Source organism: Mustela erminea, chromosome 4 (assembly GCF_009829155.1).
Source record: "Mustela erminea isolate mMusErm1 chromosome 4, mMusErm1.Pri, whole genome shotgun sequence".
Taxonomy (NCBI): Eukaryota; Metazoa; Chordata; class Mammalia; order Carnivora; family Mustelidae; genus Mustela; species Mustela erminea.
The window spans coordinates 58,022,260-58,049,392 of NC_045617.1; the positions used below are offsets into that span (position 1 = coordinate 58,022,260).

Here is a 27,133-nt window from a genome sequence, read left to right on the forward strand (position 1 = left end):
TACATTTTTATGCGATTTAAGATTCCGATAAGAGTAAAAGCCCTTAAGAACAGAAATGCAAATAAAAGCACAAATTTGGGGGCCTGAAGAAAGCCCACTCAGCCAGTCTCAAGCCCACACGTCATGGGCTGAATCTGAAAAGGGGGATCGGTCTGAAAAAAGTCCAGGGACTCTAGAAGTCAGCATTACTCAACCCTGCATGCCCCTAGGGGGCAGACAGTGAAAGTGGATTTAAGCACTCCACCGTGTAACATGGAATTACCTTGACCTTTCAGGCTGAGAGGTGCAGGGCTGATGGAAATAGACCTAAGCCTTGTTACACACCAACTTCCAAAGACTAAAGACATGATGGCCAAAGATGATTCATTTGGGGCAACTTCAGGTGCAAGAAATCTCTGTAGACCAGGCTTCACATCCTCTCAGTTAGCTATCACCTTGACATTGGCATCATGATCTCCCCTTCCACAAAACTGCTCCTTCCCTGAGCAATAAGAGACCAGTCAACCAGGGACAGCCACTACTGTCCCTCAGTCTTATCAGTAATTTCCTTTTTGGACATCTGATTGACTTGAGCCTCTGTTCCTAAAGCTTAGAGTTCTGCTATAGTTAATCCAAACAAGTATTTTCCCATTAATCACATCAGGTGATATTCCAGAAACAGACGTTCAACGATATCCTGTCTTTGTTTAAAAATTCATAATGTTTCAGAAGAACAATCTGATCTCTAGCTCATCTCTAGTTCATAAAGTAGTGACCATGGTCTATCAGCCAATGTTCTTGACTAAAAATATGATGGAGTTCTGCATATCCCTAAAATACCACGAACCAACTTGCGGTCACATACAAAAGGCCAGTTATTCTGCAACACATTTATAGTTCGGTTGTCAGCTGGCTAATATAAAACAAACTATTCAAACTCTAAAATTATATATCTTATTCAAAAAAGTTAGATACGAAATAATAAAAAATTATTTGTAAATACAGAAAGAAGTCTGAGGCATTTTATAATTCTTTGAGAATTGTTATGATTAAAAAGTTTGTTCTATTCTCTTACATTTATAATCTTTTCTATTCATTCTACAGGTGGTACGACTGACCTCACTTTACAAAATTTTGCTTTAATTAGATCCTGATTCTGCATGAGTGTCAACTTTTCTGTGTTCATATTGATTAATTTTAGGCCAAATATGTAATTACCTATCCATGATAAACAGTAATTTTACTTGTCACAGAGCAGAACTAAATAATTTCAATTATATTAACTGAAAACTCTGCCAGTTACAAATCATTTTGCCATAAATACATTTGATGGAGGTGTTGCAATTTCTTTCTAGTATTTTTAAATGCAAGAAAAAAAAAAAAAAAGCCAGCTAGACGTCAGTGGCCTTTAGTTAATCAAGATGTGCTTCAGTGTCTCTGTGTGCAAAACACTTAAGCACATACCCTGACCTTTATTTTAGATTATTTGATCCTGCTTCTTCAATGTCTGTAGCTTAACTCTTTAATCAATAACTAAATCAGGTGTTACATTCCTTTGAAATCTGGTTACACATACACATCGTTTTGAAGAGCATGCAAATGTTTTTCCCCCCAATGTAATTAACTCTTCTGACTGCATAAAATAATGAAACTAATCACTGAAATCTATCACATTCAGCACCTGCAGGACTTTTCATAAAGATGAAGGCAATGCTTTTTATAAGAAATACTAAAGTGACTTTGAAATAAATGAGGTAACACTGGTGTACGTACTTCTCTGCATCTTCCTTTTTCCTTCCTAAAAAGTAAGCTGATCTGGCAGAATCTTTGCCTGGAAAATCTGCTCTGGTTATTCTCCAGTAGAATATAACTATGTGTTCAATAGATCACTACCATATGCCCAAATAAATGCATGCTTCCATAGTAGTCTTCAGTGTTCTAGTTTCAATTTAATTCTTTCATCTTTCAAGATGAAAGCCTTTTCTTGGGCACTGGGTCGAATGCTTTGTAAGTAGAAACCTTAAACTTGTTTTTGGTGTACTTGCACTTTCTCAATTTTACTCTGAACATTTTAAAGCTTCCCCTTCCTCACAACTAAGGATGACCAGTCAGTCATCAATCATATTTTCAAAACCTCAGAACATTTCTTTATCTAACTCGTATCTGCGAGCACTCACATTCTGACTTATATTATCCTAATTCTCACTGTTTCGGTTTATTCTTCAGATACAGAACATGGGCTTTTGAAGGTGCAAAAGTAGAAATACTTTCACTGGATGTATCAACCTAGGATGATCTCTACTACAGAATGTGCTTTATATAAGTTAGCTCTCATTACACTGAATCATTTATTTTACAAGTCTCTACACATTTTTAAGTGACCCACTCTTTTTAAAACTATATAAGAACTTCGTAGTGGGGCACCTGGGTGGCTCAGTGGTTAAATCCTCTGCCTTCGGCTCGGGTCATGATCTCAGGGTCCTGGGATCGAGTCCCACATCGGGCTCTCTGCTCAGCAGGGAGCCTGCTTCCTCCTCTCTCTCTGCCTGCCACTCTGCCTACTTGTGATCTCTACCTGTCAAATAAATAAATAAAATGCCTGGAAAATCTGCTCTGGTTATTCTCCAGTAGAATATAACTATGTGTTCAATAGATCACTACCATATGCCCAAATAAATGCATGCTTCCATAGTAGTCTTCAGTGTTCTAGTTTAAAAAAAAAGAACTTCGTGGAAGGTAAGGACCCATAAAAAATGGTATCCTATCATTCAAATATAACATGGAGGAAACTGTAAATTAATATCTATTTGAAATCGCAAAAGTCTTGGGGCACCCTCGTGGCTCAGCAGATTGTGTCCCACTATTGATTTCAGCTCTGGTCATGATCTCAGGGTCTTGAGATTGAGGCCTGCATCAAGCTAAGCACAGAGTCTGCTTGAGATTCTCTCTCTCCACCTCTTTCTGCCCCTCCCCCTGCTCACACTCTCTCTCTAAAATAAATAAATCACTAAAGCCTCTACTTTTCAATGTTTCTTCAAAGAAGTTTTTATTCCTTCTCCCAATATACAGCTAGGAAAAAGAGAGCAAACAGTGAGTGAACCGGCTGAAGCACATATAAAAATAAAATACAGCTTTCTACTTACTCACCCCAAACAAACATCTACAGAGCACTTGCACTGATTATCAGGCACTACATGGTTTCCAAACTAAAAAGCCCTGAGACCAAGGTGGAAGAAAGGCAAGTTCACCAAATATGCTCTGATATAAGAAACCTAACAACAGTTCTCTGAGGGAACCACAGCTCGGAGAAGAAAAAAAAATTGCTTAGGGAAAGAATTTGGGATCCAAACTGAAGTCTAAACTCTTTCCACTCCACTGCTTTCATTAGGGGCAGCATTTAAGATGGGAGATAGAAACGGCCCAGATATATTTATAGACAAGTGAAGATCCAATTGCAAAGTAGGTCCATCAAAGAATACAATGACCCAAATTAAGGGAACAAATGCATACTATCCCCGGCGCATAAAGAATGCACAGAATTAAATGCCCAATGTGGCATCTTCATGACAAATGAAATTTATTTTTAGTTTATGGTAAAACCCATAGATTATAAATCAAGTTATAATGAAAGCAAATACCTTTATTAGTATAAGAATAACGAGTTATAGTAAAAGGAGCTATTTCTGCTCCCAGAAAGGGAATAAAGATGACTAGGAGAAAGAGGAATTCACTGTGTGCTGAAAAGAACACCAAAGCCGTGCTTCCAATATGGTTGCCAACACTGACATGTAGCTATTTCTATTGAAACTCAAGTTAATGAAATAGATTTTGAAATTCATGCCATCAGTTGCACTAGCCACATTTCAAGCACTCCGTATGCCACCTGTGGCTCGTGGCCACCACACCAAACAGCACAGAGACAGAACATTTCCATTTTCTCAGAAAGTGCCATCAGAAACTGCTGAACCAGAGCGGGGAAAGGAAAGAAGAGAGGAACCATATCTTCCTCTATTCAACTTGAGAAAAGGAAATGTTAGTAGTTTTACAATATGGTTAGCAAAATCAATTGGTTAAGGCTAAAAGTGGTGTCAGTGACATTGTAGAATGTGATAACATTAGATGTAGTCATGATGTTAAAGGTTAATCTTCTCTAAGGGCTCTTAAAAGGCTGCCCTGAATTTTTAAGAGGCTCATAAAAGAAAGGAAAGATAGAATTTTATCTTTGAACTCTGTTTTCATTAGATTTTACAATTTCACTGGCCTTTGAAACCATAAGTTAGTAAGAATCTCTATTAAACATCATTAAGCTGATAAGGAGATTTTAATTAACATAATCCTAAACTAAATAAATCTAACAAAAAGAACTTAGGCCATGTCATTCACATTACTGAATTTATTTCCAATTCATATTTTTTTCAGGGAGTAAAAAGTATTGTCAAATTTTCTAAGAGCCCATCTTCTAGATGACATTTCAAATTATTAGCTATTTTCTCTTCTGTCAATATAAGTGAAATATATATTTGTATATATTGTTTTTAGATTGCAAAGAATATTTCACACACTGAACTTCAGTATTTAAAAGTCTTATCAAAGTTATCCAAAAAGAACATGAAATAATATTTAAGATATTAACCCAAGGTGTTCAGTCTTAGGTTATTACATAATTCTAATGACCACACCATAGTCAAAAGAGGTAATGCCTGTAAAGCACTTACTGTAGGTCTGGCACATGGATATTCAATAAATATTAGCTGTTATTATAATCTTTGGCAGACATTCTCTTAAAATGATAAGTTAGAGCAATGCCATGACAGCATTGACTTTAGCACAATTAAAGCACCATTTGAAATACAGAATGTACAGAAGGAGCATATATCAAATGGCCTCATTCTCAGAAAAGAATGAAAGAAAGACACAGCAAAGGGAGAGTTTAGGGGTGCTAACGAGGAAGCAAGATCTTTACAAAATAGAGATGGTGGTAAATAGGAGAGAAAATCATTCAGAATCATAATACCGATTTTAAGTAGAAAGGGTCAAATTATAGAGGAACTGTCATCATTTTTCACTTTCTCGTATAACACTAGGAAGATGAGAATCAAGAATGGAGGAGAGGGGGCGCCTGGGTGGCTCAGTGGGTTAAGCCTCTGCCTTCGGCTCAGGTTGTGATCTCAGGGTCCTGGGATCGAGTTCCGCATTGGGCTCTCTGCTCAGCGGGAAGCCTGCTTCCCCCCACCCCCTCTGCCTGCCTCTCTGCCTACTTGTGATCTCTGTCAAGTAAAAAAATAAAATCTTAAAAAAAAAAAATGGGGGAGGGGGGTACCTGGGTGGCTCAGTCAGTTAAATGTCTGCCTTCAGCTCTAGTCATGATCCCAGGTTTCCGGGATCAAGCCCTGTGTTGGACTCCCTGCTTAGTAAGGAATCTGCTTATCCCTCTGAGGGGTTTCAAAGGAGGAAACAAGAAATTCCAAGGAGAGAGGAAATTTACAGTACTGGAATGGCTTATGATGGAATCCAAATGGAGTAGAAGTGGTAGATGGAGTCTGAAAAGATAAAGGGTTTACACAACCAAAGATTAGGAGAAAGGGAGGCATATTTGGAAGAAGGGAAAAAATTAAAAGCTAAGAGTTGCACAGCTGGAAATATTAAAGGGCATGCATTTTAGACAACCTAGTTGGCATACGTGCTACCGAAATGAGCACTAATCAATCCACCTGAAATATAGTAGATGACTCATCTATACAAGATTAAAATGCAAAGTTATGTAATAAGATAAAGATGATCCCGGTATATAATAAGCTAATGAAAGGTACCCTCTTCATTAGGGCCATAACTTTAATATGAAGGAGAACTGATTGACCAATGATGTTGCAAGTAATTCTGATTTGATGCAACAGAGGGCTCCTCCCTAACTAACATGGCAAAACCAGTGGTATTCAGATGCACATGCCAGGTGGAATGTAGGAAAACAACATGTGTGCTCTGGAGAACACTCTGCCCTTGATCTCCTGGAGCTTATCTCAGGATGTTAACTGAGTCCCAAGAATGGCCAGGTCTGTGGGACTTAGAAACAGAATAAGGAGAAAGGCTCTTAGAGACAAAGTAAAAAGAAACATGGAAGCCAAAATATAAAAAATTATCAATAGGGCGCCCGGGTGGCTCAGTGGGTTAGGCCGCTGCCTTCGGCTCGGGTCATGATCTCGGGGTCCTAGGATCGAGTCCCGCATTGGGGTCTCTGCTCGGCAAGGAGCCTGCTTCTCTCTCTCTCTCTCTCTCTCTGCCTGCCTCTCCGTCTACTTGTGATTTCTCTCTGTCAAATAAATAAATAAAATCTTTAAAAAAAAATTATCAATATGGATATTGACACCAAGGATGGAGAGCTGAGGAACAGATGAAGAATAAAAGGGAAGTCAGATGCTCAAATCAATGAGTAAAGCAGAAGAGAGTCTTACAGAGCAGGAAGAAGCAGGAGAAAGATGGTAGAGGGTAGAGTAATGCATGAATCCGCTTCCAAGGAGAAGCTGTTGGGATGGAACAGCAATGCCTAAAATATGGCAAGGAGGCTGTCAACGTCTTCCTTATCCCCATGTGGCCCTGTGGCCACTGGTCTGCAGCTCCATGCCTGAAGTGGATGGCTGGTGTTCCAGTCAGTTGGTACCAGTAGCAGCTATTAAATATCTAAAATATTCCAGGTGAGGAAAATGGGAAACTTACAGGCTATCAAAGAGAGCTTTCAGTGAAGAGGGTCACTAAGGGGAAAGCCAACTTTCAAGGAAACAGAAAAGTAGTGGAACAGTGAACAGAAATATTAAAGATACAACTGAATTCAGACACAAGAGAAGCCAGTGTAGGGAAAGCCTGCTTTAAAGGAATGGGAGGAATGAGTAAAGGGATGGAAAGTGACAGCGTGCTCACCAGGCATCGTTTTCAACAAGGACTGAGGGAGGCAGGGGGCTGGGAGATAGGCTGACTCTCCATATTTGTTGATGAGAACACTTTCCCACCCAATCCCTTGGGGAGGGACTTTCTCACTGAGCACACTCCTGATCTCTTCTCCAACCATCCCCTCTCAGTCCCTGAAGAGGTGAAGTGAAGAATCTGATTCGTCAATTTAGGGAATAACCAGATGCTTTGCTCAGCTCACCCTTGACTCTTGAAACAGGCCTGCAAACACTGAGTTCCTCCTCATTCTTCCTTGTAGGGTTCCTCACCTGGGGGACCACCTTCTCTATGACTGCTGGTAACGCCACCTCATTCTGGGGTTCAGCTAACAGGGCCCATGGGGCCCTCTCCCTAAGCCACCTCCTCCAGCCTGGCCTCTGCCAATAATTAACATGACACTGTTGTTCTCTCTTGGACATACTTTTATTCATATTTGTTCAGAATCCAGCCAGGATAGATGAACACCATTTGTTGGGGACCTTCTCAGAAATTCCCAACATTAATGATGAAGACCAAAAAATGAAGTAAGGACAATTTCTATGTCTTTTGAACAGATTAGTGCCAAACAGAATGGTAGGTAATCCATGAAAAAATTATATTAGTTAGCAATTATTGAGTGCTTACTGTTTGCCACTGTCTTAAGCACTTTAAACAGGCTAATTAAATGAAATATTCAGGATGACCCTAAAAGAAGTTACTCTTATTATCTCTATTTGACAATACGAGAACACACATACTGGCTAAGTAACCTGTCCATGGTGGCACAACTGCTAAGAGGCAAAGCCAGTGTTGGAACTGAGGTGGTGTAGCTCCAAGGGTTAACACTACTAAACACTACCCTGGACCACTTCTGTTTGAGGTTGGGCTTCCTATACGAGGGCCTATTACTGAGTATAATAAACTGTGTTATTTTTTTTTTAAAAGATTTTATTTATCTATTTGACAGAGAGAGATCACAAGCAGGCAGAGAGGCAGGCAGAGAGAGAAGAGGAAGCAGGCTCCCTGCTGAGCAGAGAGCCCGATGCGGGGCTCGATCCCAGGACCCTGAGATCAAGACCTGAGCCGAAGGCAGTGGCTTAACCCACTGAGCCACCCAGGCGCCCCATAAACTGTGTTATCTTTTTTAAGAAACTGTTTTCTCTTTCTTTTAATTAAGATATCATTAACACATAACATTCTATTACCTTCAGGTATAAACACAATGATTCAATATAGATAAATATTGATAAATGATTATCACAATATGTCTAGTTAACACCCATCACCACATAGTTACAAATTTACATATTATATATGTATAAAGAAATATGTATCTTTTATAAATACCGAAGTGATAATGTATGCTATTAGAATTTGTTTTGCCCAAGTTAAAAATGAAGACTGAGTCATTTACTTCTTCAGTGAAGCATATCTGATCTATATGAAAGCACAGATAAATCAACAGAGGTATAGATCTCGGTCTTCAGTTTTCACACATTTACAATGCTGTTACATCTAGTAACATAGTTACAGCAATGTGTTCTCTCTCTCTCTCTCTCTCCCCTTCATAGCAGAGTGACTTGAGAAAATGAGACTGTGTAGCTTAGTTCTGTTTCCACCTCCCCACTTCCCATTCTGACTCTTTGGTCCTCTGAGATCAGATTTTCACCTCAACCAAAGGACTATCCCAGCAAAAAGTTACCAAAGCCCTTCTCATTGTGTCTGGCCTGGGTAGCCCTGATCTTACTCCACTCCCTTAGCCACTAGGCACGCCCCTCCCTTGGAAACTCCTCCTCCCTTGGCTCTAGACAACACTCCTGGATCTCCTCTCCTCAGGGCCACCCACTTCTCAGGTTCCTTTGCTGGCTTTTCTTTCCTTCACCTATTCCTTATATATTAGGCTTCCTTGTGATTGTTTTGCTTTGCCCTCTTCTATTCTTCACCCTCTGGCGTACTTGCAATGCCTTGCCTGCCACCTCTATCTGGGTACTCCCCATCTCGCCATTTTTTTATTTGGCCAACTGTTCTCTTTTGAAGAGATGTCCATCCACTGACTACTGGTGATTTGTTTCTGGATGTCTCACTAGTGCCTCAACAACATGAACCAAGTACCTATTCAGGGTCTCCTCCCTCTCCTGGATACTGAAGAGGTGTGTTAGCCACTCTCCTTGTCCTCAGAACTGTGTTACCTGAGAAAGCATCCTCCATGGGCATGTGGGAGGGATTGTTCCAAAGCTCACATCTAACTATGTCACCTGTAAGTTTTCAAATTCTTATTACCAGAAGAATAAGCATGGCGCACACAGCCCTTCCACGAGAGTGCCTCACCTCCCCACCTCCCCACCTTTTTTTTTTTTTTTCTGGCCACAATCTTTCTCCTCCACACCAATAGCAAATTCTCAGCCATGCTGAACTTCACTGTTCCATGAAAACACTGTTATGTCAAGCCTCCTGCCAACATGTCCTTCTCTGGGGCTGATGCAATCCATTGGAGAAAAACTATATACCTTTTTGAGGCTCAGCTTAGTAATGGACTCTTTGATGAAGCCTTTGGTGATCATCTGAAGAGGAAGTAACTACAGCTCTCAATGAACCCGCCTTAACCTGGTTTAGACCTGTGAGCCCGCTAGGACAGGAACCATATCTTATTTATTATTTGCAGGGCCTTAAACACAGTTTTTTCTTATTAACTGCTTGAATAAATGCCTTAATCTCCAGAGGTGGGTAATAAGGCTAAACATTCTTTTAATTTATTATCACATTAATAACACACTTTACTAAAGGATGAGCATTTGGGAGCAGGGGAAGAGAGAGAAAGGGAAACCACTCTTAACTATAGAGAACAAACTGGGGGCTGATGGAGGCAGGGAGGTGGGGGATGGACTAGATGGGCGAGGGGTATTAAGGAGGGCATCTGTGATGATGAGCACTGGGTATTATATGTAAATGCCAAACCACTGAACTCGACTCCTAAACCAATATTGAATTACATGTCAACTAGAATTTAAATTTAAAAAAAAAAATTTAATTAAAAAAACAAAAGTAACACATGTCACTGGAATGTGTTATCTATCTTGATGCAGAAGTCCACTGGCAAAAGTTTACTCTCTCATCTTCTAAAAATAACATTGATTTATTTAGTAGATAATACTGCAACAGTACTTTAGGAGCTCTTTCTTTTCAGGTTAGAAAAACAACGTGACTTGATAGGCTTAGGAACAGCATCTGTGGAAGACCACAGATTTTTCTGTCTGTAGCTTTCTATCTGGAATGATCTTTTTATGATGTGGGCCTTCAATACACTTTCCTTCCTAAAGAACTCATCTTCCAAACTCTCCAAATGCCAGCACCATGTACACAATCTTTGCCAGGACCAGCACTGTGGTTTTTACTCGTTAGACTAGATGCTGGTTTTGCTAGAATCTCAGTGAATGTTTTTCACTGAATTAACATTTTTAATCATTTTACTTATTTTTATTTATGGGGAACAGAAAGTTGCAACCCAAAGGGATTTGGCCAGTTGAAAATTCAATCTTAAATAAGCCTCTAAGTATATTCTCTCACTGTACAATACTCCCAGACTGTCCTCTCTTATTGAAAAACGTAGTTGGCTGGTGTTGCCATGATCTCCAAGAGGATCTTTAGGTGGAGGCTGCCATGGTCATGCTCAATTAACCCCTTCCTTAAGGGTAAAAAGAAGTGTGAATTTCCTTCTATGAGACTCAGAAGAATAATAACCTTTCAGGACATCTCTTTAGATAGAAAAAAAATTTTAACGTTTACTCACAACAAATAATCACTAAAGATTTCTACGCTCTAGGAACTGGCTCCATGAAATCCAGAAGCCAGATAAAGCAGATCCACTGAGCCCCTTTATGTAAGAAAAAATAAACGAGGTGCTATGTTAGACAGCCTTTACATAGGTTAAAGAACTGCCAGAATATCCCATTGCTTCCCAGCAATCAGGTGGATTAAATATTTATATTTTGATTGTGTGAATGAGAAAACTAAAGCTAAGAGAGACCCAGTGACTTGTCTAAGATCAGTAAGTAAATATCAAAGTCAAAGAATCAAACTTAAGATCATTTTGTTTAAGGTTATACACTTTTCAATACATCATACAGTTTCCAAACCTTAAGAGACTGACCCAGATACAAGATCTAGGTCTTTCCTTTTTTTTTTTTTTTTAAAGATTTTATTTAATTATTTGAGAGAGAGAAAGAACAGGTAGGAGGAGGGAGAGGGACAAGCAGACTCTGAGCTGAGCATGGAGCCCAATGTGGGGTTCGATCTCACGACGCTGAGGTCACGAACTGACCTGAAATCAAGAGTCAGACGCTCAATGACTGAGCCCCATAGGCATCCCAAGATCTAGGTTTCTCTACTGACATTCTTTTTTTGGATCTTCGCTTAGTAGTTTCCTGTAAAGTCATATCCACTTGAGTACTGTTCACCATCTATTAAATGTAATTCTAGACTCCCAATAGCATTAATAATTGTCACCCTCGATGCTTTTTCAGGGTCCTTTCCTAGTCAGCATTCTGGTCCTCAAATTCATCCTGATTTAATTTTACTCTTTCCAAAAGCAGACATGAATCATTAGTTTCCCATTTCAGTGTCCATGAGAGCAGTATTTAATTTCTATAAATGCATTTTCCGATTGGACATACAAATAGCATGATGAAGCAAAACATTCACTGCCAAGAGTCAGAAAGATCTAGGTTCAAATCTCGGCTTGGCACTTGTTAGCTGAAAAACTTGGCAAGTTCCTTATTCTCATTCAGCCTCTGTTTCCTCATGTAAGGAAGGACGTTACTATTCACCTACTGGGATATGTCGAGAACTGAGCAAGGTTTATAATGAGGCTAACACAGTACTTGGTCAAGGAAAACACTCAATAACTAGCAGGTGTTGGTAACATTATTCTTCTTAGTATTCAATTTAAAATATGACGTTGCAAATTTGGAACTAGTCAAGAACAGTTGGGCCCTGGTGGGCCCTGGATAAAAATGGAGCTAAAGCTGTAACTTAAAAAAAAAAGTTTTGCATATAAAACTATTTTAAGATTTTATTTTTAAGTAATATGTACACCCAATGTGGGGCTCAAACTTACAACCCCAAGATCAAGAGCCACATGTTCTATTGCCTGAGACAGCAAAGTGTCCCTGCGTTTAAACCTTAAACCACTTCAGAGAAATCAGCATGATGGAAAGGCTTCCTGTGCTCCTTCTGATATGCAAAAGTCATAGAAATCTCTCTTCCCCATCATTTTTATTTTGATATTGACTATTCTGACCTGATGCTGGCAGATTTGGCTTTTAAGTCATTCCATCTTTGGTTCATATCATCCAGGCGGTGCTGAAGCATAGTAGCCTCTTCAGAATTCCCCAAAGCTTTTACCATCTTCTGCCTGTTTCCATCAATGCTTTTAAATATGTCGTTATGTGCATCAATTTCGGCCTGGATGTCCTAAAGAGAAAAAAGCAGAAAGAGTGCAAATGTTAGGTATCAGTGTCAATACTACCTTGGCGTTGCTATATAGGACTTCATTTTTTTTTTTATCGTCCACAGATAAGGGTGGTTTTTTTTTAAACAAAATAGTAAAATTTGCCTTGAATGATAACAAATTCAAGTGTTTCCACAATTCTGATGTTGAAAATAATAGCTTTCAAATCTTTAATATATTGCTTCCTCAGTTCCTAAAAACAGAATGTATTAAAATTTCCTGTATCGGTTGGTTAGATGGGAGTATTTCAGATTAATGAGAAATTTCTGAAATTTTATATAATTATTGTTGCCAAATCACTGGATACTGCTTAATACCCCGATTCATTCTCTTCTTTGTTCCTCAGCAAAACTGTCCTCAAACTGTTATGTTTTATAAAGATATTACACAATTTTCCTTTTTTTCTTTTTACAGTGTATGAACTTAATAGTTTGTCCTTCCAATTGAATAAAATTTATTCCTAGAATTTTAAAAGAACATTTTCATAAAAATGTATATCTTCCTTAGGAAATAAAAAAAATTGACAAAATAATATTTCTCCTGTTAAATAGAAAATTTTTTTTCTGAAGGAAATTTGAGTATAAAGCAAAATAAGAATTATTAAAATTAAAAAAAAAACTGGTTCAGACTTTGAAGAAGCATTTTGGCAATTAGTATCAAAAGCCTTAAAATTGTTGAAATTACCTATCCTGAAAAGATTTATGTATACACATTTATTACATCAATTGTTTTTAAAGTAAAAAGTGGAAACTATCATAATACATTAATGTTATATAATATTAAGTTTAAAAATGAAGGATACAAAACTATATTATGATGTTAATTTAATTTTTAGGGTAGGTGTTTTAAATTAGCATATGTTTCTGTATATCACTATATATATGTATATCAAAAAGTATAAGAAATATCAAAATAGTATAATCTTTGTACAAGAAGGGGATTTTGGTTTTCTTCTATATACTTTGAGTTTCCAAGATTCTACAAAAATAGGGTTTCTTTTTATAAATATATAAACATAATAAATTTAAAATTTAAAATACAGAGGGTCTTTATCAATTTTTTAGTAGTCTTCGTAACACAATTATCTGTCTTAATATGGCAATCATCTTTTCTTCCCAAATAAAAAGAAAGCAAGTTAGTCTTAGCTAACTTGGTAGTGTGACAGTCACTACCATCCAATAAATGAGTGTGAACTTACAAAGAGAATAGCAAACACCCAAGGGGACCATGAAGGTGTGCAGTGAATCTCTATGGCATTAGCTTTAATGCAACCTATTAGCTTTAAGGCAACCTATGACAGAAATTAAAAAATTATTTCAAGTAATGAATCTGAATTAGTAAAAGGAAAATAAACTCTTAAGCACCATAATTATATTACCTTTCTCAACTTCAGTTTTCCTTTATAAGCCTCACTCGCCTTAAGTTTTCCAATTCCAAAGGAGCACAAATAAGAATTAAATAGAAATTCTTTGAATATTTGGAATGCTTCCATTAATTTAGAAATAATTCCTGATTAGCAATCTATCAGGAACCAATGCTTAGAGGCTAGGATATAAAAGATTGTTCTTCCTGTATCTACACACCTAGACTAACCAACTGGATACATGGAAAGAAAGGCCTTTTGCACCTCACTATCCAAGAAGCATGGCAGGAGGGTGACACTTCCATTAGGTTAAAGGGCAGAAGAGCTCTATTCTCATTTCTGAGTTTTGTGATGTCTAACATGACATGAATAGGGTCAGATCTGAGGAGGGGGAGGATGAACACAAGACAGCTTCTGCAAAATTTATGCTCCAAATTTGCAAGCCTATTTGTCTCTGGGGTTATTTGACCCTAATGACAAAGCCAAATCAGGTCTACCTACAAAGTGGGATCTAAGTACACCCAGAACTGGTATTCACCACCAAACAAAAACTCTGAGCTTGTTGATTCTTGTGCATTTCACTAGCACCTCGATTCCACATACAGGGGAGCAAACACCAACAGAGGAGTAGGGGACAGAGCCAGATCCTGATTCAAGGTGCTCAGGCAGGACATTATGTGCATAAAATGGCAATCTCAACATAATTTCAGTTTGGGATGCTTTAAATAGAAATTCTTGGTGAAAAAGAAAAAGATAAGGAAAGTTCTGTTGAAAGGTTCTTTGGTGTCATCTCCTGAACCTAGTCCTCATTCTTCAGGATGTAACGGTTGTATTTTTGTATCCTGAAATGCATTTTAAGACACCTAAAGAGATATTTTTTAAGATCAACAGTTTTAAGCTCATGCTTTACATATGCATGATAGCTATCTTTCTCAAGAAGCTCAACAGGGTCACTTGGATGGCTCAGTCAGTTATGCAGACATGGGATTAGGTCATGATCCCAGGGTCCTAGAATGGAGTCCAGCATCAGACTCTTTGCTCAGTGGGGAGTCTGCTTCTCCCTCTGCCTGTCCCCCACAATTTGCTTGAGCTCTCTTTATTTCTTTCTCTCTCTCTCTCTCTCTCTCATGCATGTGCTCTCAAATAAATAAATGCAAGCTGGTACAGCCACTCTGGAAAACAATATGGAGGTTCCTCAAGATGTTAAAAATAGAGCTGCCCTACGACCCAGCAGTTGCACCCCAATGTTCATAACAGCAATGTCCACAATAGCAAACTGTGGAAGGAGCCAAGATACTCTTCAACAGATGAATGGATAAAGAAGATGTGGTTCGTATGTACAATAGAGTATTACTCAGCCATCAGAAAGGATGAATACCTACCATTTGCATCTACATGGATGGAAATGGAGGGGATTATGCTGAGTGAAATAAGCCAAGCTGAGAAGGACAACTATCGTACAGTTTCACTCATATATGGAACATAAGGAATAGTGTAGAGGATCACAGGGAAAGGCAGGGAAAACTGAATGGGATGAAATCAGAGAGGGAGACACACCATGAGAGACTCTAGACCCTGGAAACAAACTGAGGGTTGCAGAAGGGAAGGGGATGGGAGGATGGGGTAACAGAGTGATGGGTATTAAGGAGGACACATGATGTCATGAGCACTGGGTGTTATGTGCAACTAATGAATTGCTGACACAACATCAAAAACTAATGATGTATTACTATATGTTGGCTAAGTGAACTAACTAACTAAATAAATAAAATCCTAAAAAAAAAAAAAAAAAGGCAGCAGCTCAATGACACAATGAGCAAGGAAGGCAACTTTTTGCTCTCTAAATCTGGACTCAAATTTCCTGTATAGTTTCTTAAACATTATTATGAATGAACCATACCAAAAATCACAAGGAAACTTCAAACCACTACTTCCTAAAGTAGCCCAGCATATTTGCTTCCTTTCATAGTCAGGAGAAGTAGGAAGACAGAAGTGTACTAATATCCATAAATAGTTTCTAATTTAAGTTTCACAAAAGTATTCTACAACATCAGGAAATCTGTGTACCAAGAACACAGAGCAGACTGGGCTCCTGATATCCAATCAAGTGATGCCTTTTCAACCCAGCCACAAAGACAAATGGAGTAGAACAGAGCTCCATCACTGGTCAGTCAATGATTGTAGGTACTTCTATCAGGGGCTGGATAAGAGGACTACCAATCGTATGTGCCTTGGTGAGTGCTGTGAAGTGTGTAAACCTGGTGATTCACAGACCTGTACCCCTGGGGATAGAGTATTATGCCTCCATCAGAAAGGATGAATACCCAACTTTTGTAGCAACATGGACGGCACTGGAAGAGATTATGCTGAGTGAAATAAGTCAAGCAGAGAGAGTCAATTATCATATGGTTTCACTTATTTGTGGAGCATAACAAATAGCATGGTGGACATGGGGTCTTAGAGTGGAGAAGGGAGTTGGGGGAAATTGGAAGGGGAGGTGAACCATGAGAGACTATGGACTCTGAAAAACAATCTGAGGGTTTTGAAGGGACGGGGGGTGGGAGGTTGGGGTACCAGGTGGTGGGTATTATAGAGGGCACGGATTGCATGGAGCACAGGGTGTGGTGCAAAAATAATGAATACTGTTATGCTGGAAATAAAATAAATAAATAAATAAATAAATTTAAAAAAAAAAAAAAAAAAAAAAAAGAGGACTACCAATCATCATATATTTATATTGGAATGCAACTTTTGGTATGTGAAGAACCCTTCCACACATGAGCCTCCACAAAAAGCAGGAAAAAAACAAACTAACAACCAGAAAGTGATCAAAGAAATCAGCATACATTATTCCATTTTATGTAACATTTGGTAGCATATTTACTTGGCCAGATATATTAAAAGCTCCCAAAGTCAAAAAAACCATCTTAATATTTCTTCTGTATTCTTCATAGTCTCTGCTACACAGAATGAGCCTACCGTAAAACAGGGATAGGTCAATAGATAAAATGTATAAATGCATGAATGAAAGTATCTAGTTCGTCTTGATTGGCATATTAGCCACCATAATGCCAAGGAAAAACAGACAATTACACAATTGGATGGGAGTGCAGTAATCATTTTGCTCAATCTCTTTATTTAAAAAATTTAATATGGGAACCTAAAATTATTTAGATTCTTGCACTACAAAGCTCTGCCTGATCTTTCACTGGAAATTTAGAATGATGTGCAGTTAATGAATTACGTTCCTTTGTAGATGACCATACAATGATGCACTGGTTTTAAAATCAAGATGCCAGCATGGGAGGCAGTTAGATCATGACCCTGATGGAGCACCAAATGCTAAAATAAATTGAAATTCCATGAAGGAGGGTTTACTCTCACTGCAAAGCTGAGAACTTGCCCTACTAATGCTTACCTCTGTCACCTGCAAACCATTCGGAACATTAAGCAGCACAGAATCATTATTGATAATTAGTTATGGGCATGTAATTCATGCAGAAGCACAAAGCAATGCTCTCCCAGCATTTAGCATGAGCCGGTCATGTGCACTGAGAGGCCAACACAAAGCATTCAAGCAGTTGAACTAACATTTAAAAATAAGACAAAGGAATATCTAAGGTTTCTGTTGAAACATAACTTCTAACAATATAAGCAGAATGTAGGTTAGCAGAAGCCAGTGGTTAGGGTAAGAGGACAACAGACAAAAATACCGTCAAAATCGTAAGATGTATACTGTCAGCACAGCCTTCCAGAAGATGGCTATGAAGCCCACAGAGATTCACTTTCCTACAACATCCGCTACCCAGGTCAAAATTAACCTCATATTTATTTATTTATGAAAATATTTATTTATTTATCTAATAACTGACATTTTCATACTAATTTTGCCCTTATCTGGATATGTATCTAATTATCTAACCCACAGAGATTATTATATGCGGACACTTTACAATGTATGCCACACGCATTTTACTTCTTTATAATTTTCTATAATCAAGTAGCGGCTATAACCATGTGAGCCAAAATGTTTCTTTGGATTATATTAATTATTTGGATTATATTCGTGAAGGTGAAGAAGTGAGGTCAGTTACGACTTCCCTACCATATTCCAAGGCTTGGGCTAAATCAACAAAGTTAACCATTAGGGGAAAAGAAACCCACTGCTCCTTTCAAAAACAAGAATAGAATTCAGAGACAGTTTGGGGTTGATTAATAGGAGCTCAGTGGGTTGTTGCCAGAGATTTGGGTTTTGAAAGTGAGGAGTCATAACTTTGTTTAAACAAGTTAGATATTACCTAAAAATAATACAACCACCAAATAACATCATCAAAGGTCATCATGTGATATGTAAATATGCTTTGAAGCTTTTGTGAAGCTTCTGGGATAGTGAGGAATTGTAAATAATTATTTGACTAATTATTATGATTAATTTTAAAAAATAATTCAATTAGTTATTTATCAACTACATTTTCATTCGACAACTTATCTCATAGATTTTAATCACTCTACTAAAAATTATGGAATCACATTTAGACAGACAACAGAAAGTAGTACTACCTGGTCTGTAACAGCATTTATAAAGTAAGAAATCAGTACCAGTATTGTTCTTTTCCCATTATCTATGATTATAAATATGTTAGACGACAGAGTAGAAAAAAAATTAAATCACTAAGTTGAAACTCACAATTAATGGCCCTTCCAAGATAATCCGAACAAGCCAACTTGCAATGATAAAGAATCAATAAATACACTACAAACACTACTATTCATCAAAATGTCTTTCATAACCAAAACCTGTTCCAAATCCTTGAATCTACACCCGTTGTTACTGAAACATTAATTCATCCTAGTGAATTAAAATACAATGGTCTCCCTCCTGGAGTCCCCAGGTTTGACCGACATGAACAGTTCTTAGGGGCAGTTACTAAATTTTTCATGTAGCCAAAATACTGCCCCACCTTCATTCTCCAAATCAGACAGCATAATCAAAAGTGAACATCTTTAAAAACCCTAAAATCATGGCATGTTAAATGTTTAAAACTATGATCCTAGAGTACCCAACTCCTCCCCTCCTGATCTGTTCTATTGCCCAGAAAGCTCTCCGTTTCCTCCCTCCTCCACTCCCCTACATTAACCTCACACCCATCTTTTAAGCCCCAGTTTAAATGTCATTTCTGCAGGAAAGATTTCTCTGCACCTGACTAAATCAGGGCTACCTGTTACTCTCATGACTCCCTCTACATTTGCTGAATCACACACTTGGAATAAAACATGTTTCTTGTTATAGGTCTGTATCCTCCCATTAGGCCATAAGCTCAATGAGGACAAGTCTACCCTATCCCCCTTCTCATCCCTGCACTCACCCCAGGGCTTGTACATACTGTGCACTTCATAAATATTTGCTAACTGTGGAACAAATGAGTAGACCTCGAAATGGGAAGTTTACTGTGTCTTAATGTACACATTTGTTTTAAAACTAAACATTGCAAATTGAGCAGGAAAATACAGCTTTAAGCTAGAATTTTTAAAAGTACTCATCCTAAAGGTGGTAAATGCTATAAAGGAAATTTATCATTGAGTGCCTTCTCTCTGTCACTATGGGAAGTCAATTTTCCGAAAGGATTAACCAAGACAGTAGTAACTATTCAAAGACATCTGCGTGTGCGCATACACACACACACACACAATTAGAAAACTGTCATTATCATTAATCACCTGGCAATAGAGCCACATAAATTAATAAAAGACAACAGTCACTCAAAATGTCACTGAGCTACAACTGTCCATTACTCTATCCTCTGTGACTGCTAAGTAAATACAAGGGACAGTACACAATGCAAATAGCTCAAGTATGACAGTAGAATTGGGCACTGAAACCATCAGATACTTCCTTTGTGAAGTACTTTCAAGGAGAAAATTCATTCACTAAAATCGGGAGGGGGGCACTAAAACCAACCCACAGGGAGGACTTCAGAGGGGTGCTCTGGTGGACCAGCTTTCTGTGCCCAGTCAGCTGTGAGTCTGGCCTGATAATCGCTGTGCATGTGGTCACAGACTTTCCCCCTCCTCACTTGGCTAGATGAAAAGGGCCTGCTTGCTGGCAATCATATCTTGCCACAAGGTCATCCTCCCTTGGTAAGAAGTTCCAGTCTCAAACTCCCCTTTAGGACCCTTCTGGGGTACCCATGGTTTCTGTCAGCTGGGATTTCCTGATCCCTGGTGAGGTGTCACTTTGAGGGAACAGTAGAGAATGCCTCCTGCCTTCTGGATTCCCAGGGAAGCTCAGCATTCCTTTTTCTGGTTCTAAGAGATGAGGAATGAGTACCGAGTGTAATCTGTCCACCCCGCCTATGCTGGAGAACAGTCCTGGCATCATCCGTCTTGAGATTAGGTAACCAAAATACAGACTGCAATCACGTGCCAAATACTCATGTATGAATGGATAACCAACATAAATCACAAGACCACTGGATTTCTTTAAAATTCAAAAATGTCAACCATAATTCCCCCTTTCAATTGCTCTCACAACATTCTGTCTTGACGTTACTGTGAAGATCTGCGGTCATTTGGAAACTTCAATTACTGAGCAGTCTACAGTTTTTCAGATTAACCATCATTGGAAGACCCATCACATCCCAACTTCTGACCCTTGTGTTCTTACAGCCTGCAATGGCTTCAGGAACACAGTAAAATGACGTTTTGGCTATGATATCCTAAACGTCAGACTGCAGAATATTAACCACTGACATAGAAGTGCTAAATCACTACAGTCCATATTTTCTCACAAACAATGAATCATGGAACACTAACTACATCAAAACTAACGATGTACTGTACGGTGACTAACATCACATCACAATAATAATGACAATAATAATAATAAAAGAAGCAGATCACTAATAGAGAGGGAAAAAAAAAAAACAGGTCTAAAGGAATTGAGAGTAAAAGATCCAAGGAAGGACTGTTCTTCAGCTTCTGAAGGTATAATGTGGCTTTTGCATTACAGCAGTCGGCTTTGGTCCTTCCCTAAAAATGGCATTATTGCTTTCAGAGCTGGGGGAAGGGAGGCAGCTGTATTTGAGAGGTGTGAAGTAGAGGTACCTTTCCATAACACCAGTTTTCCTGGCAACGAATCAGTGCAGCAAAGGCTATAAGAGACCGCTTTTGTGAAAATACACAAAGGATTTTTTTAAATACTTGACTTGAAGAAAAATATATTCATGTATGACAACTTTCTACAAATGAAATACGGCGAAGAGATAAACGCTTACATAGATTTTTACAAAGGCGTCTAACACAAAAGTAAACATACATGGAGAACTTCGGGTTGTGAATGGCAGCAGGATTGTTTCTTTGAATTTGCCTTTGTCGCCAAAAAAATTAAAAAAAAAAAATGCCCAAATCAAGCTTTTGATAGGAATAAGCCAGCAGACCTCTTTTACTGTCAACTCAACTACTAAAATAAGAATAAGAAATAAGCAGATAGTAAGATTTGGGAGTTAGAGAGGAAATATACTAATATGTCCAGTACATGTAGCTTTGCCAATAAAATGGCCAGAAGACTGAGGCAGGCTACTAACCTCTGGTATCTGACCTAGGCTTTTAAGACTAATAGCCGCAATTACAATACAAAGTCCAGCTATTGCCTACAATTACTGCCTCTCAGGGGGTCTATGTAATGAATTATTCATGTAACATATGCCCTATACCTTTTTAGGAAGAAACAGACAAAACTATACAAACCAAGCTAGCAGACCTCTTTATGGTCATAAAGTTTGTCACCTGCTGTTCCCAGCTGCCATAAAAAAAGTTATTCTCTCCCTCCTCTGACCCTTTTAAGTGGTGAGCAAGGGGAAACCATCCCTATTCTCAGGAATTTAGGTGCTTAACAACATATTAAAGCAAGAGGTCAAAGTGCGCCCTGTGTTGCAATCCTTACTACTACAGTTGGGGTGCAGGAGAGATGGGGGGGCTTCCAGCCAGGAGAAGCTACATTCCTCTTTCTCCACATTCTTCCCACTACACTGTTTCTATCACCAGGAGGGAAGCAATGACTGTGATTGTTTTGGAAAAGCTTCTAAATTTTTCAAATGACATGGTTTTATACCTTTTCCCTCTGGCAATTGCAGTTTCATTTAAAAAAAAAAAAAAAAAGCCCATGATTCTTTAATGACTCAGTATAGTCTCGCTTATATTTGTACTTGTAACGAACCATGGGGTATTCACAGTGAAAGCCACTGAGCACATCTTTAACAACTGATAAATAATTGATTTATGTACACAGTGAAATCATTTCACTTCTTTCTTTTTCTTTCCATATTGGAAGTTGAAAGAAGATAAGTGCTTGGCATCCACAGGCTAAGGAAGGGCAGGAGCCCATGAGCAGCACGTTGAGGTTTTCTGTTTTGTTTAACTATAAATGTAAGGTAGCTTTGGCAAGCTGGGCTCAATCCTAGAGTGTGCCAAGAACTTTCCTACGGAAAAAAAGAACTAAGTGCAAAATTAATGATCCAAGCGTTAAAGCTTCACAGTGCATGCAAGCACTCCACATCTAAAACAGACACTCAGAAATAAAAAAGAAAACGTTTAAGAACGGATGTGCCCTTGTCACAGGGAGGTATCATCTCCCAGCTCAGCACTGAATCTTCAGAAAGCAGGCTGGGAAAGGCAGTGCTCCACCAACTGCAGGGAGAGAAACCTGAGGGGTCTGGAAAACAGAACCCATGCCTGATGAAGTCAGACTTTGGCATGAAAACCCAGTGTTGTTACTGGGTTTTTTTTTTTTCTTTCCAAAATAACTTTCAATTAAATTACCAGTCGACTTGAGTACAAAGGATCTCTTCTGATGTGGAATTCTAAAACTGACAGGCATCATGAGAAGCCCTCCTGACCAAAGGAAAGAATTGCTAACTTGCTCTTTAGTTTAAAAAAAAAAAAATGTAAAAGAGGATATCAAATCAAATATGCCTTAGAAATTAAATAACCGAACAGTCACTAGACTACCATGAAAACGCATAGTTATAAAAAAACAGACAAGGAAGAAAAAAAGGTACATTCATGAAGTCCACGTTCTGCATACCTTTTCAAATTTTGTCAGCAATTCCCGTAAGCTGAAGTTCAAACCAATCATCGTCCAGTAGCCCTTGAAGCCTACATCTTTCCGGCGAACTTCCTTCCGACAACAGCTTTTAACTTCTAAAATCCGTATCTTTTCTGGCTATACTTTAAAATCCTTTGTAAAATCCTTTACAAGCCTTGCCTTTGAGCTATGGTCCATGAGCAGCAGCAGCTTGCGCTGGGACATTTTAGCCACCCCACCGTGGGTCCGTCTTTTCATGGACTTCGGAGTTCGCAAGGAACAGACCTGCTTCTATAATTTCTGGTTGCTCTGTTCCACGAGGCTGGCATGGTCTCCTTTTTCTCTGGGAAGCCCAGGATTCCCTTGTGCTCACCTCACTAATGACCTGCAGCCCACAACTGTTCTCTCCTGGGCCCCAGGCTTAGAGTTTGGTCTCAATTACACACAGCAAAAAGAAGCTATATCCTGGAAACTTGCATGAGAGAAGGCAAAAAAAAAAAAAAAAAAAAAGCCAAGTATTACCAACTTCCTCCATTCAGACTGGTTTCAGAAAGAAAAAAGAAAAAAAAAAAAGTCCTGGGTAAAGAGCCAGTTTTCAAAGAGCATGACTTATGTAGAGTTCGAACAGCAAGGCGTGTACTCTTGTCTGAAGAAACACCCAAACCGGGGACAAGAGGCCACACCAGCTTGACTCTCCCAGACACCGCAGCCTGCGTTGCTATGGCAACCACCAAGCTAGTTTCAGTCCGTTTCCCTAGGTCAGGCTGTGCCTAAGGGATGCTGTCAGTGCAAGAGAACTAAGTTGTTTGAAAGTTGTTCTGTCTGTCCGGAGAGAAGTTCCCGCAACAGATCTACCAGCCCCCCTCTTTGCTGCAGGGGAGGGCAGTGGGAGGCGGCTTCGCGGGTCCCCTCACGTATCTGACAGCGGTGTGGTAATCCACTTCTCCTTCCAACACTTGTTTATTGTTTTAATCAGCATCCTCCCTTCCACCGCCCTTCACACAGTTTGAAGCAAAGCTCACTCCCACTTCCTGGAGGCCTCCCTTCCCCAAACTGCCCTGTGGTATCTCTCCAATTGTCTCGGTCCCCCAACAGATCATGGGATCTATATTTCACTCTAGAGCCCACCCATGAAAATAAAGGGGGGGGGTACAAAACAACGTGAAACACCAAATACAATATGTGTGGTCAGCTGTACTATTTCTAAAAAGGTTTGGACAGGAAAGGGATGGGGAAAATACTTGGTAGGAAAGTTTATCTCACGGATACTACTAAAAGGCACTCAGACTGTTTTCACGTGGAGAATTTGCTTATTTCTGAAATAAAAATCTAAGTGAAAATACCCAAAATGTGAGTAATAACCAATTACTTCCAATGTTAAATTTTGATGTTATATTTTTACTGCCACTCACAAAAACACTTCTGTAAATTTTTAAGTGTTATTGCTTTAAAAGAAAAAGTTCAATCCAAATGATACTTTCTCAGCACTGCTACTAAGGACATCATTCCAAGGCAAAAATGTGGTTTAGTTTTTTGCCTTACATAGCTACTTAGTATACCAATAAAAGTCTGACAGATATGTCCATATGAAATATATTTCTCTCATGGTGTGAAGAAATTCGTCATAAATATACATAATGTTCTTAAAGGTGACATGATCACACAAGGAATGATGTTAATCTTACTAAGTTAACTTAGTTAACTAAGTTAACTAAACTTACTAAATAACTAAGTTTACTTTTTGCATCAGGGCATAGAGCAAATGAAAAAAAAAAGCCTGAAATTAGAATATGTATCTCCTAAAAGACTATTTGAATTACTTAAATATCAAAATTGTTAGCACTCGATCATAGGGAGAAAGAGATTCGAATAACAACGGAAAAAAAACCAAAACCCTATGGAGAACAATATACAATATGGTTATTGTTTTTTGGATTTGCAAACAACTTTTCTTTCCCTTTCAGTCCCAGCTCATTTTCATATCAGTATTTCCATAGCATGTGTTTTACATATGCGAATCTATACAAAATTTAACAAGCTTTTAAAATATTTTCATCGTTAATTCATAAAACCAACATGTCTCTAGGGAGACATGGCGTTATAAGATTTCTAGCAGAATGTATTTCACCTCAAACTGCCCAATTCAGATTTAGACACACGCACTATTAATTTCAGAAACAAGTATGATATGCAAAATTAATCTGTGTGGTCTGTGTCAAAAAAGCATTGACATCAGCATGAAGACCAATCATCAGGAAGGGAGCAGAGAAACTTATACAGAAACTGACCAGGCTGACCCAGATCTGTGAGGGCTCTGGAGCCACATGCTGAGAGCTTTCAGCAGCAACAAATAAACTTTTTACATAAATACAAGACAAAAGGAACGACCAGCACCACCATCACCAGCAGCACCACCACCACAAAAATAAATAAATAAAGGAGAGAGCGAAAAAGAACAATCTTCCTCAGCTGGGCAAACTTCCAACTACCACCCAGGGTGCTGGATGATTGTGATCAGAGACACGTGCAAACATGCAATCCCCCCGTGCACATATCAGAAGAATGAATTAAATAAAAACTCTGTGGAACAACAGAGAATACCACAGTCTTTCTCTAAAGTGAATCTTATATTTAAAGTGTCCTTATACCAGAGCAAGAATGATCAGGTAATTAGAACTCCAAATATCCTCTCTCTTTAGACAGGCGAATTTTATCAGGGAAAAGAAGCATCACCTTGCATATTAGGGAACCTTCCCCAAAGCATGACAAGTATCCGTGTCCTGGAGGAGACAAAGAGAGGATAAAGAAAGAGGGGAAGAGTCTGTTTCCACCTGGAATTAATTCTAAAGTGGAGTGTCCAGAAGTCAGTCTCTATACCAAGGGCTAGCTTCTCTGACCATCCCTGTAAATGCCTGACGCCCATTCTTAGAACAGACATCCTCTGCTCAAATGCATAAATAAAGCTCCCGAATTACAGTTATAAAATATCAAAAACTAAGCTACTGATAAACTTGGCTATGATGACACCCTCTTTGGGAGGAAAAGGGGAAAAAAATACTCAGTGGATCCATATGGAACCATTCAAAAGGAAAAAAAAGTTAATTCTCAGCCAATTTTAATAAGAGCATAACTATAGTCTCACTAAAACACTGAAAAGCAACTAAAATATTATTTTATTGACATGTAATTGGCATTAAAAATATAAAGTTTTAAAGACAAATTGTTTATGTAAAAAATTCAAAAATATTCTATAAAATTCAAATAGCTAAACTGTAATATATTAGTCAGAAGTGCTACGCTCTTTGATAAATGAGTGACACATTAGACGTAAGACTTGTAAAATATAAAAGTTAATTGTTTGTATAACTGTAAGCACATTTTACTGTTATTTGTTTGATATCTGTAAATAAAAACACTTTCTCAGTTTAAACTCTGTATACAAAATACCATCTTGCTAACACACCTTACATCTCCAATCTCCACAGCCATTTCTATTTTTAGCAAGTACTTCTTTGATACATTATCCCCTATAATCCTGCAATCATCAACACAAAAAAATAGAGGCTTCCAGTGAAAGCAGTCTATCACTAGAGAGACTTAGTAAATTGGATGATGAAATTTGAAGTAGTGACATTTGGCCAGTCTAAACTAGTGTGCAAGTAAATTGTACACTAGTCCTCAAGAGGTGGAAAAAAACACAATACTGCCAATCCCCACAGCAGATCAACACTGAGCCAGGCTTCTCCACCTAAATAAGCCATGTCCCAAACACGGACATGCAATTCCACGAGGAAGCACACGTTATACAGGAAAACTCAACAATGGGATCAGTAAAATCTAAATCTAAATTACTTAATAAAATCACATTCCATTGCCAAAATAAAAAGAGCTAAATATATGTATATGTGTATGTATATACATACATACATATGTATATACATACATACATATGTATATACATACATACATGCATATATGTATATATGTATATAATATATGTATGTGTGTGTACATATGTATGTATATATACACATATATATATGGTTCTGGCAAAAATTTTCAAAGGCAAAGCTAATTAAAAACTTTTTATGTCTAAAAACTATATTTCACTTAATTTATTAAAAGATGACTTACTTATTTCGCAATTTCATAAAGGCAGTAAGACATTCTCTAGGGTTCAGTCAAATATAAGCAAACAGAGCAGTTACCCGTAGTCTAAACATAAGAGTTCAGAGTTTTAAAAACCGTAAAGATACATAAAGTATCTTTTCTATCCCAAACCTAA

The 27,133-nt window shown here is 38.3% G+C and overlaps 1 protein-coding gene across 8 annotated transcripts in view; it reads right to left on the minus strand.

Moving 5' to 3' along the window:
• UTRN (utrophin) overlaps nt 1–27,133 on the minus strand; it is a 504,882-nt gene that overhangs the window by 138,247 nt on the left and 339,502 nt on the right. For 7 of the 8 annotated variants that reach the window (XM_032338010.1, XM_032338009.1, XM_032338007.1 and 4 more), the window contains one exon: nt 12,194–12,366. In XM_032338010.1, coding sequence (XP_032193901.1) covers nt 12,194–12,366 — 173 coding nt within the window. Of the gene's footprint in view, nt 1–12,193; nt 12,367–22,848; nt 23,286–27,133 lie in introns of those variants that run through there. The other variant, XM_032338014.1, reaches the window with a different exon arrangement.